We start from the raw sequence: 16,043 nt of genomic DNA, 5'->3' as shown, positions 1-16,043 counted from the left end.
CTTGCTGCTGACAAATTACCACAAACTCAGTGAGTTAACACAGCACCTGTTTATTAACTCAGTTTCCTTTTCATGAGTGGGGAGTTGAGGAACTGCCAAGCTGAGTTTTCTGTTCAGGGCCTCATAGAGCTGCAATCATGGTGTCCGCCAGGTCCGGTCTCCTCTGCGATCGGGTCCTCCTCCAAGTTCATGGGGTTGTAGGCAGAGTACGTTTCCTTGCAGTTGTAGAACTAATGGCTGCTTGCTTTTTCAAGACCAGCAGGAGGTAGAGACCAGGGAGAGCCCAGAGAGGAAGACTAGCTCTGTTGCTTCTAGTGGCTTCACCCTGGTTTAAAGGGCTTTACCTGATGGGGTCTGGCCCACCAAGGATAATTTCCCTTTTAATTCACGCAAAGCCAAACTGATTTGGGATCTTAATTCCATCTGGAAAATCTTTTCATGCTTAAAGTGATGGGATGTTAAGCAAGGTATGTACTCCAGCAGGAGGGAATCAGGGGCCATTTGAGAGTTTTGCCTACCATATTCATCAAGGGTATCCTGAACTGGACGTCCTTTTCTGGGGATGTTGGGCAACATATTAACATAAGGTTTTTGTCCCTGAAAAAGGTGTTTTGGAATTGAAATGTGTGTTTTGTTTTCTCCAGGTTTTTCAGACAAGGATCTTGAAGACATATTAGGCGGTGGGGAATACAAACCTGACAAAGGTAAAGTTAGGAGTGCTGGTCCGTCTAAATACCTTACTCTTGTTACACACGTGATTACATGGCGACCAGGTTGATTGAGTCGTCCTGACGCAGCCTCTGTGATGGGAGAGGTAGTTGCCAGACATCCTGCTGACAACTTGCGGCTCACTTGGAACAATGTGGGCTGTGCTGCTCAAAGCCGGGATTTATAAGCCAATTCGGAGAAGCCACGTTGTTCCCCTTGATGTCCCTAAGCCAAGGTGCCGCATGGGTTAGGATCTCCATACCGAGCCGGAGCCTCTTGCCCAGGCAGCGCCAGGTACGGGTCAGGGGACTCACTGGGAACAATTCCCACCTCCAGCCTGGGGATCTTGTCACCCTTGGGATGCAAAGAGCAAAGCTCATCATGACCAGCATTTTTTAGGAGACCCATAGCAAGTCCGGCATCTTTTAAAATATCTTTTTAGTTTAAGATACTTTAAAACTCATGGGAAATTATAAAAATCGTTCAGGAGAATTTCTGTGTACTCTTCACCCGGCTTCCTCTGATGATGACAGCTCACATAACCATAGTATGTTGTCAAATTGATACAGGCTGTTACTAAGTCACATAGGCCTGATTGACACTGCATCAGCGATTGCGTGTACTCGTGTGTGTGTGTGTGTGTGTGTGTGTGTGTGTGTGCGCGTGCATGCGGACACACGTGGGTCTATGAAATTTTGTCATGTGTGTGAATTTCAGTAACCATGACCGATCTGGATGCAGAAAACAGAACCACAAGGAGACTCCCTCGTGCCAACCCTTTCTAGTCACGCCCTCCCCCCAAACCACCAAAGATTTAAACCTTTTATCTTAAATACAATCAAGAACTCATCCTACCATGGACACTGTCAGCCAGATTCAATGTGACAAAATATATTATGGTTGGAATTTGTGATTGTTACTTGCGGTTGTAGCCTGTTGTGACGGTAAGTTGTGGTTGTGACTTACTGTGGTTATACGTGCACGAGTTAGGTGTGTATCTGCTGGTAACCCTGCTACGCTCCCCGCAGTCCTGGCTGTGGCATCAGCATGAGCTCCCTTCTTGTGGGGACCGTGTGCCTTTCATATGGAACCGTGTTCTCTTCTGATTAACGGATACTGTGGTCACATCTGTCCTTCAAAACCCCTTTCCAGACAATGTCATCTTGAGTAAAAAGTTCTAAAAGCCTTTAAATGAAACTCACAGGTGTCAGAAGAACATGGAACGTTTAAAGGGCAAACCCAGCAAATTGGCCAATTACTCCTGGGTGACAAATGGTATTTCCAGATGGTGAGGTGCGGGCAGTGATAGCGTGTGGAAGCGTGCGCACAGATGAAAGTCTGAATGGCACGTCGGGGGCTTCCTTATTAACGGTACATGTTTTAGCAAGGAAGAAGTGTTGGGAAATTCTTTAATTAGGCTCATATTTGAATTTTTCTTCTAAAGAATAATCAATTGTTAGCTTAAGTTATACCGTCTGTCATTATAAGCATCATTAAAAGAAAATAAAGGGGGTCCCGGCAAAAAATACAAGTGTGAGCCTGAAACATGGTTATGATGAGCACACGATGAAATTCTCAGACACTCGCCTCTGTGCAGACATGCGGATGCCATGAGTGAAGATAAAACATATTTCTGTACATGATGATCTTCAGCATAAAAACAATCCTAATTAATGTATTTTCCAGCTTTGGGTCTTAGGCACATCGACTCAACTATGGTTTTGGAGTTTATTTCTGAAATAATAGGTTATCTGTTACGTATTTTTTTTCTCATGAAAATATTTCTCTTGGCCTTGCAGAAGCCCCATATTTTGTTCCTAGGGGACACTGGCAGTCTCTTGTCAGCAGGTCCCGTCAGCCACCTACTGTGTGCAAGCCTCTGCTCCCACTCTTGAGTTGCTCTTTGTTCCCTAGTGACCATCTGCTGCCTCACACTCTTTTCTCCCAGCTTCTCCTGGTGCTCTCCCACTTCCTTGGTCTTGTTCACCTCCGAAACACCGTTGCCTGCTGGGAATGTTTCCTTGGGGATCCTATTCAGTACATCGTTCTCTTCCTCACTGGAAGCGATCGATGTTAGAAACAAAGATCTGAGTGTTGAGTGTGTTCATGGCTTTGTGAGATGTCACTACTTCTCTACCCTTTCAGTGGGCAGAAGTTGGTGATAAGTACATGGATGTATACCAAACCATGTACACACATGTATCTGTAATTATTTCTCTATTCGTCAGCATGTACATTCACCTCAACGTGAATTCCTACTTAACTCTCCAACTGGAATCCAGTGCTGAAAGCTTTATTTTAGTCTTCCTTTCTGTAACTCCCCACTCTGACAGGGAGAAACCTGCCATTCGTCAACCATCTGCTTACTTGCTCAGTTGTGGTACCACGGGTAGCATAGTCAGAATTGTCAGCTCATGCCTCTGTGAGAAGTAGCTTTACTATTGAGAGTACAGGGTTTATGTGTAAATTCTTGTGTCTTTACCTTACAGTTTCCAGTTGAAAGAGCATTTTTCAAGGTGACTACTTGGGTCAGCCCCTTTATCCCTCCACCTCCATCCGGCAGTTGTGTCCTATGTCTCTCAAGCAGTTAGACCCACTTGTCGCAGTCTGCATTCCGTCCCGGGATCTCCCACCCACCCACCTAGTTGATGCTTTGTTTCATTCTTTTGCTCGCATACGTTAAAGGTCACTCTTCACGATGTACAGTTATGGGTTCTTACAAATTCATATAGTCATGTGTCCACCACCCAGGTATCATACAGAACAGTTCTATCACCAGAAATGTTCTATATATCCCTTTCGTACCCAGCCCTTCCGCAACCCCAATCTGTTTTCCATTAGTGCAACCACTACTGTGTTTTACTTCTTTATAGTTTTGTCTTTTCCAGAATGCCCTATAATTGGAATCTTACAGCATGTAGCCTTTGCTGACTGACTTCTTTTGCTTAGCAATATGCATTGGAGGTTCTTCCGTATCTCTTCATGGCTCAATGGTATCTTTCTTTTTTAGCATTGAATAATATTCCTTTGTCCAGATGTACTGCTTTTGCTTATTTGTTGACCTGTTGAAGGACATCTTGCCTGTGTTCAGCTTTTGATGATTATAAATAAAGCTGCTGTAAACATTTCTAAACGTTTACATACAGGTTTTTGTGTGGACCTAAGTTTTCAATTCCCTTGGGTGAGTACCTGGGTGCATGGTGGGTCCATGTTTGGCTTTATGATAAACTACTGAGCTCTCTTTCTTCTAAAGTGGCTGTGCCATTTTGCTTGCTCTGGAACAACAGATGAGAGTTCCTGCTGCTCCCCGTCCTTGTCAGCAATTGGAATTGTCAGCTCCTTTGGATTCCGGACATTTTAATAGTTAGGAGGGGTATCTCCTCATTTTTCATTTGTATTCCCCTAATGGCCCGTGACGTTGAACATCTTTTACATTCTTCTTTGATGAAGTCTGTTCAGGTTTTTTGCCCATTTAAAAAATTCAAGTTTTTGTTTTGTTTTATTTGTTTGTTTTGCTTTTATGAGTTCTGTATATGATCTGGATACGAGTCCTTTATCAGGTATATGATCTTGGAAATCTTTTTCCCAGTATGTGGCTGTCTTTTTTTTTTTTTTTAAGAGTGTTGTTTGTTGAATATTTATTTCTTTATAAAGGGCAATTTATCAATTTTTTTTCTTTTGTGAATGATGCTTTACTGGTTAAGAACAGTCGAGGTCATGGAGGGTTTTTTTTCTTATGTCTTCTAAGAGTTTTATAGTTTCAGCTTCTACATTTGGGTCTTTACCGTTCCATTTTGAGTTAATCTGCGTACGGTTATCGTTTTGCATGTGGCTCTCCAATCGTCCTGGCACCATTTTCTGATAAAATTATGCTTTCCCCCCACGGAACCGTCTTGGCTCCCTCGGTGAAAATCAGTTGACCATAAGCGTGAGGTTGTGTTACTGGATTCGGCCTGCTCTGTCGATCTCTACCACCGGTCTTCAGCCAGGGCCAGACTGTCTCTGCTGGGCGTGTGCTCAGCTTCAGGGCAAGGAAGGCTATGTGGAGAGTGGATCAAGTCCCCTATGGCTGCCTTAGCTCCTCACCTCCGTACTGAATCCCTGGCCAGTTGACTGCTTGGTGTAGCTGATGGTGCTCCGAGTCACGTGAGTCTTTGGCAGCTGCAGCATTTTGTGGCCTGTCTGCCCCTCCGCAGACTAGCTGCTCTTCTCACTGGACCTAAATGTGTCTCTGAATATGGCTGTCTTGGATTGGCCAGAGTTACATTTGCTTTGTGAGGAGAGGATTTGCTGGGCTCCTCACTCCATTCTGCTTGAAGTCCTCTCTCCTAGTATCGTTTGACTTTGGAATATTCTCTGCTTCCCCTCAAGCCTGCACTCGCATTTCCTCCCCTTGGGTCCTTACTTTAATCTCGTAACTGGCCTTCTGGTCCCCGTTTGTCTTCCAGACAGCTGCCCGACAGAACCATCAGGAACATGAAATGGATATGGTCAGTCGTCTGTTTAAAACTATTGTGTAATAATGAAAAGACAAATAGCCCAATTAAAAAAGGAGCCAAGGGGTGCCTGGGTGGCTCAGTCTGTTGAACGTCTGACTTCGGCTCAGGTCATGATCTTGCAGTTCGTGGGTTCGAGCCCCGCATAGGGCTCTCTGCTGACAGCTCAGAGTCTGGAGCCTGCTTTGGATTCTGTGTCTCCGTCTCTCTATGCCTCTCCCCCGCTCATGCTCTGTCTCTCTCTCTCTCTCTCTCTCTGTCAAAAATAAACATTAAAAAAAAATTTTTTTTAAATGAGCGCAAGATTTGAACACTTTATAGAGTTCTGTGAAACTGCTCAAAATCATTATTTATTGGGGAAATGCAAATTAAATCCACAGTGAGCTACCATAAGACACCCACCAGAATGGCTAAAATTAGAAAGACTGACAATACCAAATGTTGGTGCGGATGTGGGTTAACTGAAAGTGTCATGTATTGGCGGTAGGAATGTAAAGTTTCCTATCAAACTGAATGTATAGACCTAGTCAGTGACTCCGCAGTTTCACTTCTATTCACAAGAAATGACAGCTTCTGTCCAAAAAAGACTTCTAAAGAATATTCATAGCAGTGTTTATAATAGGAAAACAAAAACAAAAAATTGGGAACAGCCCAGTACCAACAAGAGAACGGATAGACAGCGTGATGTATTTATATATTCAGAGGACAGAATGAATTCCCGATACGAAAACGTGGGTAAGTGTCAAACACATTATGCTGAGTGAAAGAAGTCTGTGAAAAGAGGGTATATAACTAGATGAACCCAATCTTATGAAATGTGAATGCTTGCAGAACTGATCTATAATGTCAGAAATGAGATCCGTAGCTGCCTGAGTTGGGATGCGGGAAGGGATTCATTGGACAGGGATGTGAGAGAACTTTCTGGGGTGACGGTGCCATTGCATATTTTGGTGGGGGCTTGAGTTCTACAGGTGTATGCATGTGCCAGAACTTATCAAGTGTAAATTTGTAAATTTTTACCTTAGAAAAGGCATCGTAAGCAAATGTGGAACCCTGGGTAATAGATAATAGGTTCAGGGTGGGGTGTACTGATGTCTGCGACTGACTTTGAAATGCAGCATAAACATAAGAGACACTGATAGATGGGCAGACAGATGGAAGGACATAAGATAAAGCAAATAATGCAAAACGTTACTTACAGAATTCAGATGGTGGGTAGGAGTGTTCACGGTACGATGTTTTCAACTTCTTAGTATGCGTGAAATTTTTCTTACTATAGGGAAAAATGTTTAAGGAAGCCAAAACAAATGGGCCCCCCGCTGCCTCCAGGATAATTTCCGCCCTTGGCCTGCTGACTGGTCTCTCCGCCACACAGCACCAGGTTCCTTTCAGCTCCCAATATGCAGACGGACTGGTAGGTGCGCCTCTCTGGGCACATGAATTCCCGCTCATTTTCCAGCGAGTGCTAAGCTACCCCTCCGTTAACTGAGGCCTCAGAGATCACTTCCGCTCTCAGGACGGCCCTGGGGTGCACATCTTGCCTTTGTTCTCCTCCTAGAACCTCTGTCGTCCTGCCGGTGCAGGCTAGCACAGACCGTCCTGAATCACACGCTTTCACCCCTGCTGGATTTGGCTTCCCAAAGGCAGGCGCCTTTTTTCTCGCGTATCCCTGGCACCCCAATAAATGTTTGCTGCAATGAGGGGGACTAAAGTAGAACAAGCCCTCTCATGCGTGCCTTCCAGTGAAGGGCAGAGCGACACATGTGACTGGTTTGGCTGATGACCCTCTGGGCCCCATTTGTGATGGGGTCGTGGCATGAAATGCTTTCTCCTGGACCCTGAAGGGCCCTCTGTGCAGCTGGCTGGGTAAGCGCGCTCTTAGAGGCTGTGAACTCTGTGATCTGGTCTGTAAATGCAGCTTTCCGCCAGGTGAGCTCCAAGGGGATTTTGTGAGATGGGAGGGGATGAATAGGAAGCTTCCATTTGGCCACAGGCTGTGCCCCTTAACGTCGTACGCTTTGGTGGAAGCCGTAACCTTAGCAGTGATGGTGACTTGTGTGGCCCCTTCATGAAGCAAATGCTTTGCCTGATTTTCCTCTGGCTCCTTGCATCTGTTCTCAGTTGGTAAAGGATCCGGAGTGGAGGAGGGGTGTCATGAGTACACCTGGATCACCCGCGCTGGTGTGTTGTCTGAAACCCCTTGATAAGTTGACCCAAGGAATCCAGTGGGGATGTGAGGGGAGAGCGGGCCGGGGAGGGCACCCAAAGGGACAGGCCCTCATTCAGGGCCACAGCCTTCCTGGTCTTGGGAGGGTTTTCCTCAAAGATTGTTGTGGGACAGTAGCTGTTTGGTGGTCTGGCTGGAGGGTGACCTTTCTCATCTCTGAGGTGGGGGATGGAAGAGATCTAGGCCTTAGAGACTTTCCAGAACACTGAGGAATGATATCTCCAGTGGTTAGCTTAGGCAGCCGTGTTCTGGTCGTTTTTTCCAGTTTGGTTTCACTTTATATCCATGGGTCAATTGAAGCAAGTCTTTTTCCTTATTTATTTTTTTAACTTTTTAACTTATTTTTTTATTTTTCATTTCTGCCGCCAGTTTTTCTATAATGAACATTTAAAAAAAAAATCTGGAAGCCCTAGCTGTGCGTGTTGGAAGTCTAGAATATTTACAAAGGTCCTGAATACTTGAACCCCACCGCCCCCGCCCCCCAGCAGTTCTAGATAGAATCTCCCCACTGGTACATGACTCTCCGTGCCCTTGGCAAATCACACGTGTGAGGCACTCACTGTGAGCGAAGACTGGCGTGTGTGTGCGCGCACGCGTGCACACACACGCATGCACATTGTTAGCTTTTGTATTTGAAGATGCTATGGATAGAACCCTTGTGTTAATGACCGGGCATGTTTAGGAGTTCCTCACGGAGGTCATGCCTCCTGCTCCAGTGCTCCCTGTGGGTACAGCAGTCACCGTAGGTATAGGAGGGGTTCTAGCTATGGGGGTGGCTGTGGCTACAGCAGTCATCGTAGTTTCAGGAGCCAGTTGTCCCTAGAGCTATGGTCTTGCATGTAGCTATCTACATGGACAGGTCTCTGTACTTAAAGCAAATTGCAGCATGAGATCTGCTCTGCTGGGGAGTTTCTCGTACGTCAGAGGGCAACGCTAGTCTCTTTGGTATGCAAGTATGGTACATAGTTGTGGACTCAGAAGGCAGGTGGAGATATAAAACATACTGTCCTTGGGGCACCTGGGTGGCTCAGTCGGTGAAGCTTCCGACTTTGGCTCAGGTCATGATCTTATGGCTCATGAGTATGAGCCCCGTGTCGGGCTCTGTGCTGACAGTGCAGAGCCTGCTAGGGATTCTCTCTCTCCCTCTCTCTCTCTGCACCTCCTCACCCCCCCCCTTCTCTCTCTGTCTCTCTGTCAAAAAATAAACATTAAAAAAATTTAAAAAAAGTCATCCTATCCTTGAAAATGAAGATCCTGCCAGTGAGCTGTGGAACAGCTTCTGTGAGCTGTCCCTCAAGTTGTGGGACATCGTGGGCTTGTCTATTTTTAACATTTTTTATAAATTATATGAAAGTACTTCTTTACTGTTTCACCATCTAGGAAGAATCACCAGTAATACTTTGGAGTAATATGCTTGCGGTACTTTTTCTGTACATAACAATACATCGGTAAATATTTCTTTTTGTAAAAATGGGACCATGCTACTCTTTTAAAACCAGTTTTTATTCAAGAATATCTTGACTATAAGGGGCACCTGGGTGGCTCAGTCAGTTGGGCGTCTGACTTTGGCTCAGGTCATAATCTCACAGATCATGAGTTCGAGCCCCGCGTCGGGCTGTGTGCTGACAGCTCAGAGCCTGGAGCCTGCTTCGGATTCTGTGTCTCCCTCTCTCTCTCTCTGGTCCTCCCCTGCTCACACTCTGTCTCTCTCCCTCCGAGATGAATAAACTTAAAAAAATTATTTTTAAAAAAGAATATCTTGAGTATCCTTGTCAGTCATTAAAGAGTACTGTAAAATACCGTGTTAATGATTACGTAATGTTATACCAGAATTTGTTTAACCACTACTTGTTTTGAGAGGGTTTATCCTAACCAATATACAACCGCCATCATTTGCCAGATAAACTCCTAGATGTTGAATTGCTGGGAAGGAAATGGATGCCTGTTTCCTCGTATCCTCACCTCCACTGGATATTCTGGCTTTGAAATCTTTGTAAATTGGATCAGTGTAGAATGCTGTCCTGTTGACATTTGCATTTCTTTGAACGCGAGATCTTCTTAGACACTCTTAGTATATTGTGTCGAATCGCCTCTTCACATTCGGTGCCTGTCTTTTGTTTTGTTTTCCTGGAGTCTGCATCTTTTCTTATTGATTCGTAAGGGCTCATTTTACATTAAGGATTATTAAGCCCTTCTCATATATTCCAAAAACATCTGATTTACCGGTTCATTAAGTGATCGGCCTTGGGGTGGTTTCCACTTCTTGGCTTGTATGAATAACGCCGTCCTGTTCACATTTCGTGTAACGTTCTCCTCGCTCACGGTCTTACAGATTGTGAGGTTCAAGTTGCTATGTCCTCGTGACCAAGTACTAATAAGGAGAGGGAGGGGCACACCTGGGTGGCTCAGTGGGTTGAGCATCTAGCTCTTGATTTCGGCTCAGGTCGTGATCTCACAGTTCATGAGTTCGAGTCCCACGTTGGCTGTGCTGAGTGTGAAGCCTGCTTGAGATTCTCTCTCTCTCCCTCCCTCTCTGTCCGTCCCCAGCTTGCGTACATGCACACGTGCTCTCTCACATTAAAAATTTGTTTATATATATCAACCATGTTTAAAAAAACAGTAAGGAAAGAGAGACATGCGGTGAAAGAAAGAGTGGGTTGAATTGCTCGGACCTATCTGGAAATCTGGTGATGTGCGCACACCGGTAGAGGACGCCTGGGTGGGGGGCCTGCCCCCACCCTTGACGGTGGCCACCTGCAGCACAGCTGAAGGGCCAGCAGTCACACTCCAGGTCGTCACGAGTGACCTCGCTGGTGACAGGTTAATGCGCAGAGGACCTCGTGTCATCCTTTCTGCTCGGAACTCTCCAGAGGCACTGATTGTGCTTTTGCAAAAGCCAGCTCTCCTTGTGTTGTAGATAACCATTCATGTCCAATCAGGGTTCTTTAAGTCCAGGATTCAGCCCTATGTGGGATCATAGCAAACCTCACTCTCTTCCCCCCTGCACTCTGTCCAAAATAGGCCTCACTTTCCAGAGCAGTTTTAGGTTCACAGCAAAATTGAGCAGAGTGTGCAGACTTTCCCTGTGCCTCCTCCTCCCCACGGGCTCCCCCGTCACGCACCCACCCCCACGGACACACACGTGTTACAGTCCACGCAGGAACACGTCCCCAGACTCCCGACTGGTGAAGGAAATGCCAGAGTTCGTTGCCTCCAACACCCGAGAGCGGGTTCCCGTAAAAACCCTGGGCTCTGGGGACGCAGCGTCCCTCCATTAACGAGCACTCTGCCCTGAGGAGGGAGGGCTGGAGGAGGTAAGTGTGTGTGTGTGTCTGTGGAATTCTGCATGGTGTTGTCACGCCCCCGGGTACAGACGCGTGTGACCACTACTGGGCCCTGATAAAGACCACTTCTGTCCCCACACGGTCCTCTCCCTCCCTCTCCCCCCACCTTCATCCCTGCCAGCCGCTAATCTGTTCTCCATTCCCATGATATTGCAGAGCCTTTTGAATTTCAAAATACTGGGTGAGAGATTGTCAGTCATCCTTTGCTTGTGTGCCAAGGTAGAGGTGGAAGGCCTTAAAAACGTCAGGGTCATCACATGGTCCTGCACCCTCTCGCTAGGGTGCTGAATGTGTAGCTAAGAGCTGATTTGTTTTTTTTTTTTTTAAGAAACAGATTTATGTAAGCATTGTGTATAATCAGCCCAAGAATAAATACTTCTTACAGGGGTACACGTAGTGCTGTCCCTCAGAATGAGTCTCGTCTGGCATGGGCCCCGCTCTGCCACCTGCTGGCAGGTCCCTCCTCTCTGCGCCTCACTGGTTTGCAAAGAATCCTGCGTATGAGGAGCTGGGATCAACACGTGCTCCGTGCACAGTCACTGTCATTTTACAAAGAAAAAGTCCCGCTTGGCAGCTGGGGCTTTGCAGATGACAGGCCACAGGAAGCAGATCCGGCTGCAGTCAGGCAGAAGCCCCGTGGGGATTTATTGGTGGGGGCTCTGTGGCAGAGGTGGAAGCAGAAGGGTCAGTGAGTTGGGAACAGGCTGTCCCCCAGCCTTGGGGTCACGGGCCCACAGCAGACACTAAGTGCTTTTCTTCTTTCTCCAGGTGACGGTCGGTATGGCAACAATGACGACCCTGAATCCGGTGGGTTTGCGTCCCGAGGTCTGTGTTGGAAAGCCCAAGGACATAGTGCCGGCCTGCCGGCGTCCCGACCTTTCCCCTCAGTGTCCCCAAGTAGGGAACCGTGAGGCCGGTGGCAGAGGGATGCAGTGATTTAAAGGAATGAAGCAGGAAAAGCGGGATCCCCAGGGAGGTGGTCCCGTGGCAAGGCTGCCGGCCCGAGACCCAGAGGCCACGGCCACCTTTCAGGCTTCACAAGGTGGACAGCCTTATGGACAATGAAAAGGCCTTGGCAGACGCCTTAGCTGCAAGTGTCTGCACCCTGTCATGCTGGCGTGGGGGTCACGGGCATCTGAACGAGCTTAGCTCAGTGGCTGGAGGAGAGCCAGGGGTCCGAGCCGCGGCACCGCCCCCTCCTTTGCCTCACGTCTGCACCCTCTCCTTTGCCTAGGAATGTCGGCAGAGGCCGGCACAATCGCCGGCGTGGCCAGCGCCCTGGCCATGGCCCTGATCGGCGCGGTCTCCAGCTACATCTCATATCAGCAGAAGAAGTTCTGCTTCAGCATCCAGCGTGAGTGCGGCCACCCCATGGGGTCTTTCTGGGGAAAGGGGCAGGGACAGCACACTCGGGCCCGTTCTGCAGCCCACCCGAGGGAAACTCCTGATGAGGCCTTCCGGCATGGACAGGTCGAGGCCGGACTGGAGTGTAAGGTGGCCGGATCTCTGGGGGCCGCGCCCGGGGACAGGGATACCATGTCTCACAGAGCTGGACAGAGCCTGGGGTCTGCATTCCACCTCGGGCCTCACCTGCTCGCGCTGCCGGCCGCCTCGGGAGCACAGGGCCGTGGCCTCGGGTGCTCAAGAGCCAGGCTGCTGGGATGTCGAAGGGCTTTAGAGGAGCAGGAGCGCAAGGGGCAGAACGGAGTGTGGGTTTTGCCCCACTTATGTGCTAGACGTTCATTTTCTGCTATAGCTCAGCGTGTCTGTGTCGTAAGTCGAATAGCAACCAGCACAACGGTGTCTGCCCAGCCTGCGGGGACCTGTGCTGGGCGGGGGGGGGGGGGGGGGGGGGGAGGAGGGCGGAGGGGGATGCCAGGGAGGGGGAGTGAGAAGAGCACCCTGGCTGCTTTCACAAATACAGCTCTGATGTGTCCCTCCTTGCTGAGGGTGTATCTCTAAAACACAAGATTTTTAGTTCCAGTGAGAGGGCCTGGTTCAAGCATGGCTTTCCTCTTTTCTGAACCTTAGGAGCATGTCCTGTGAGGCGGCCTCTGCCCTTAATTGTAGCCTGGGGCCAAGCTTCCCAGCAAATGAACTTGGTCCCCAGAATGCTTAGATGTACATATTGCAGAAGCGTCTACCTGGTTTTCCTCTGGCGATCATATTTGCTTCCCTTGCTCTTGTACAATACTCTTAACCAGGGCTACCACATATAGTTACACAGGCTGTGCACAGCAGTACTCCTGGGGCACCGTTCATGTCTCAGTGCACAACCTGCACAACTGTTCATGGTCGCCCTGCTTGAGATCCTGTTGACCCACCATGGACCCACCAGCTCGGCTGTAAAGTACTGTCCACAGGGAAGTGTCGAGAAGGAGTATTGAACTAGAAGCTGGATTGTCCTTAGAGCTATCCCTTGTCCTAGTTCAAAAGCAAGGAAACCAGGTGGCTTAAAATGACACAATCTATTCATTCCCTCATGGTTCTGGAAGCCGGGAGTCTATCGATGCATCAGCAGGTTATGTGCTCTCTGGAGGCTGTAGGGGAGGATCCTTCCTTGCTTCTAGTAGCTCCAGGTGACCCTCGGCTTATGGCTGCATCCCTCCAATCTTTGCCTCGGCCTTCACATGGCCTTTTCCGGTGTCTTTGTCTCTTATAGGGACATTTGTCATCCAGTGCAGGATTCACCCTAAATCCAGGCTGATCTCATCCTGAGATCCTGAACTTAATCACACTTGCAAAGACCATTTTCCAAATAAAGTCCCATGCATAGGTTCCACACGGCTGAGGACTTGGCCATGGCACTGGGGGACCACTGTTTCCTGTGGTATGGCATTGCCCCACCACCGAGATGCGTACCGTCCGTTGTTATCAAAGCTGGGCAAGATGGCTCATATGCCAGGAGATGGTGTGAAGACGTTAGGAAGCAGGTTGGATAAAAGAGAAACTATTTACATTTTTTAATGTTTATTTTTGAAAGCGAATGAGCAGGGGAAGGGGCAGAGAGAGGGGGAGACCGAGGATCTGAAGCAGGCTGTGAGCTGTCAGCACAGAACCTCATGTGGGGCTCGAACTCACGAACCGTGAGATCATGACCTGAGCCAAAGTCGGACGCTCAGCCGACTGAGTCACCCAGACACCCCAACGGGGAACCTATCTAAAAGCTGGGCCCATAGTTACAGTATGAACGGCTTCCCAGGCGTTGTGTGCTCCCCACCTGCCTGGCGCTCCCCGGCGCCGGATGGGGGTCCTCGCCCCGCTGGGTCTGAGGGCATCCTCGCTTTATCAGCGAGGAGACAGGGAACAGCATCGGAGGACCGTTGACGGGAAGCACTGTGTCCCACACAGGTGCCAGGAGGTAGGGACAGGAAGGGGGAAAGCAGCAAATAGGCCTCGTGACTGTGCGTCCGCATGTCTGTCTTGGGGCTGCGGGGGGAGGGGCACCAAGGGCAAGTGCCAGTCCAATTTGGGGACACCTGAAAGCATCCATGTGGACGGTCCCGTCAGCCTCCTGCCTGCCCCGATCTCCCCCCCACAGTCTTCTCTGCGCGGCCAGAGGGGGCAGCTCTGCCTGGACCTCCCATGTTCCCCGCTGACCTCCAGGTCACGGTCCAGCCCCTGAGCTTGGCCACCGAAAGCCTTTCCTGGTTTAGCTCCAGCCACGCCGGCAACCTCTGTCCCCCACAGCCAAACTCCTGTCCCTGAGTGCTCTGCGCTCCACTGTCCCCCCTCCTCACCTGGCTGCTCTGACCCTTGGGCCTGGGCACCCTCCCAGGAAACTTGCTTGCCCTGGCAGCCTGTGCCGAGTGCGGCCACGGCGCCCCCCGCCAGCCGGGCGTGGGGCCAGTGGGGCGGAATTGGGCTTGGTTCCTGTGGCAGTGACTGCCCTGCCCCCACCCCTATCACTCTCAGGACTGTGTGCGCTTTGTCCACTGATGTGTCCCTGGCACCGAGGCTGGGCTGGAACTGGGAGCAGCCCATGGATGTTTGTGGAGTAACTAAGCTCCCTGAGAAGCTGGGGGCCGGGACTTGCCATTCCCACCCCTTCCGCCAAGCCTCTACTCACGGTGGCCACGGCCACAGCTGCATGCAGGTCGGGAAAGGCAGAGCAGAAACCGTCCTGCACCCCGTCACCGGGAAGCCCCAGGGAGATGGCGTGTGGCTACTAGGAGAGCCTGTCCCCGTTGTGGTTCTCGGGGACCTCCAGCCTCAGCTGCCACCAGAGGGGCCCAAACTTGGGGGACTTTCTGCTTTCTGTCTCTGCCCTCAGTGACAAAGTTACAGTGACAGGGTCAGTGCATTTCACAGGAGGCCCCTGTGGTCTGTTGCTGGGGGCGAGGTCCAGAGTCCTAAGCTTTGTGTCTTGCCTTCAGATGCAGCAGAAGGTCAAGGTAATGACATGCTTTGACTTCATTTTCCTCGTCGTCCACCCTCCCCACCCCGCTGTTCTTGCTGTCTACCCTGACCCCTTCCCTGGCACTCACCGACTTGGCTGTGACCATAACCATCTTTAGCTTGCCCTGGTGTGTGTTGGGAGGGTGCCGGCCAGGTCCCCAGACCAAGTGGGTCTGGCTGCAGGGACGCATGGACTGGTGGGTAGGGGCCCCGTCGGGAACCCAGATGCCCACTGGTGGTCATCGCTGAGGAGCACACCGACAGGGCTTCCCACGGGCAGAAGACAGCTTCCCTGGGTCCCTCACCTGCCTTGTCCCAGATGGTGGCCCAGCCACACCCACAACTGAGCAGTGCCCACATTCCTCCCGGGCCCGTGTGCTGTCTACCTTAAGCTCGGCAAGCACTGGGGCAGGCAGGCAGGGAGCCTGGGTGTAGCCTGGGGCGGCAGCGGGACGGAGACCGGCACCCGCTCAGTCGTGTGGTGGCTGAGAACCATGGCCCAATTTTCCCACGGGCCCTGGGCTCTGCTACGGGCTTCCGGTCCCCGGCTTCTCCTGGGCCACGACAGGGACTCCTGACTCTGCCTAAGTAGCAGCAGGCGGGGGTTCGCTCTGAGTCCCGAGTTCGGGCTCTTGCACCCACACGGTGCCTCTCAGGGACCCGAGTGATGGCATGTGGCGGATGCTTGGAGAGTCCCCAAGCCCCTCATGGAAGTCACTGGGGAGAAAGGCCATAGGACCGACCAGAGCAGCGGTGGGTGGGCCCGGGTTCCTCTGCACTAGGGTGGGGACAGCACGTACCGCTTTGGGCTGGAGGAGCCTGTTGGCCCCGGGCTGCGGGTGTTGCTGGGAAGGCCGGAGGCGGGAGCCC

The 16,043-nt window shown here is 50.2% G+C and overlaps 1 protein-coding gene across 3 annotated transcripts in view; it reads left to right on the top strand.

Moving 5' to 3' along the window:
* The window catches only part of CD99L2 (CD99 molecule like 2), a 97,495-nt gene that overhangs the window by 77,214 nt on the left and 4,238 nt on the right, over window positions 1–16,043 (top strand). For 2 of the 3 annotated variants that reach the window (XM_045472178.1, XM_045472179.1), the window contains exons 5-7: window positions 645–704; window positions 11,544–11,582; window positions 12,010–12,129. In XM_045472178.1, the coding sequence (XP_045328134.1) occupies window positions 645–704; window positions 11,544–11,582; window positions 12,010–12,129 (219 nt within the window). Of the gene's footprint in view, window positions 1–644; window positions 705–11,543; window positions 11,583–12,009; window positions 12,130–15,151; window positions 15,170–16,043 lie in introns of all 3 variants that reach the window. The other variant, XM_045472177.1, reaches the window with a different exon arrangement.

The sequence above is a fragment of the Leopardus geoffroyi genome, chromosome X (assembly GCF_018350155.1).
Source record: "Leopardus geoffroyi isolate Oge1 chromosome X, O.geoffroyi_Oge1_pat1.0, whole genome shotgun sequence".
Classification (NCBI taxonomy): Eukaryota; Metazoa; Chordata; class Mammalia; order Carnivora; family Felidae; genus Leopardus; species Leopardus geoffroyi.
This window is presented reverse-complemented; position numbering and strand designations above follow the sequence as displayed.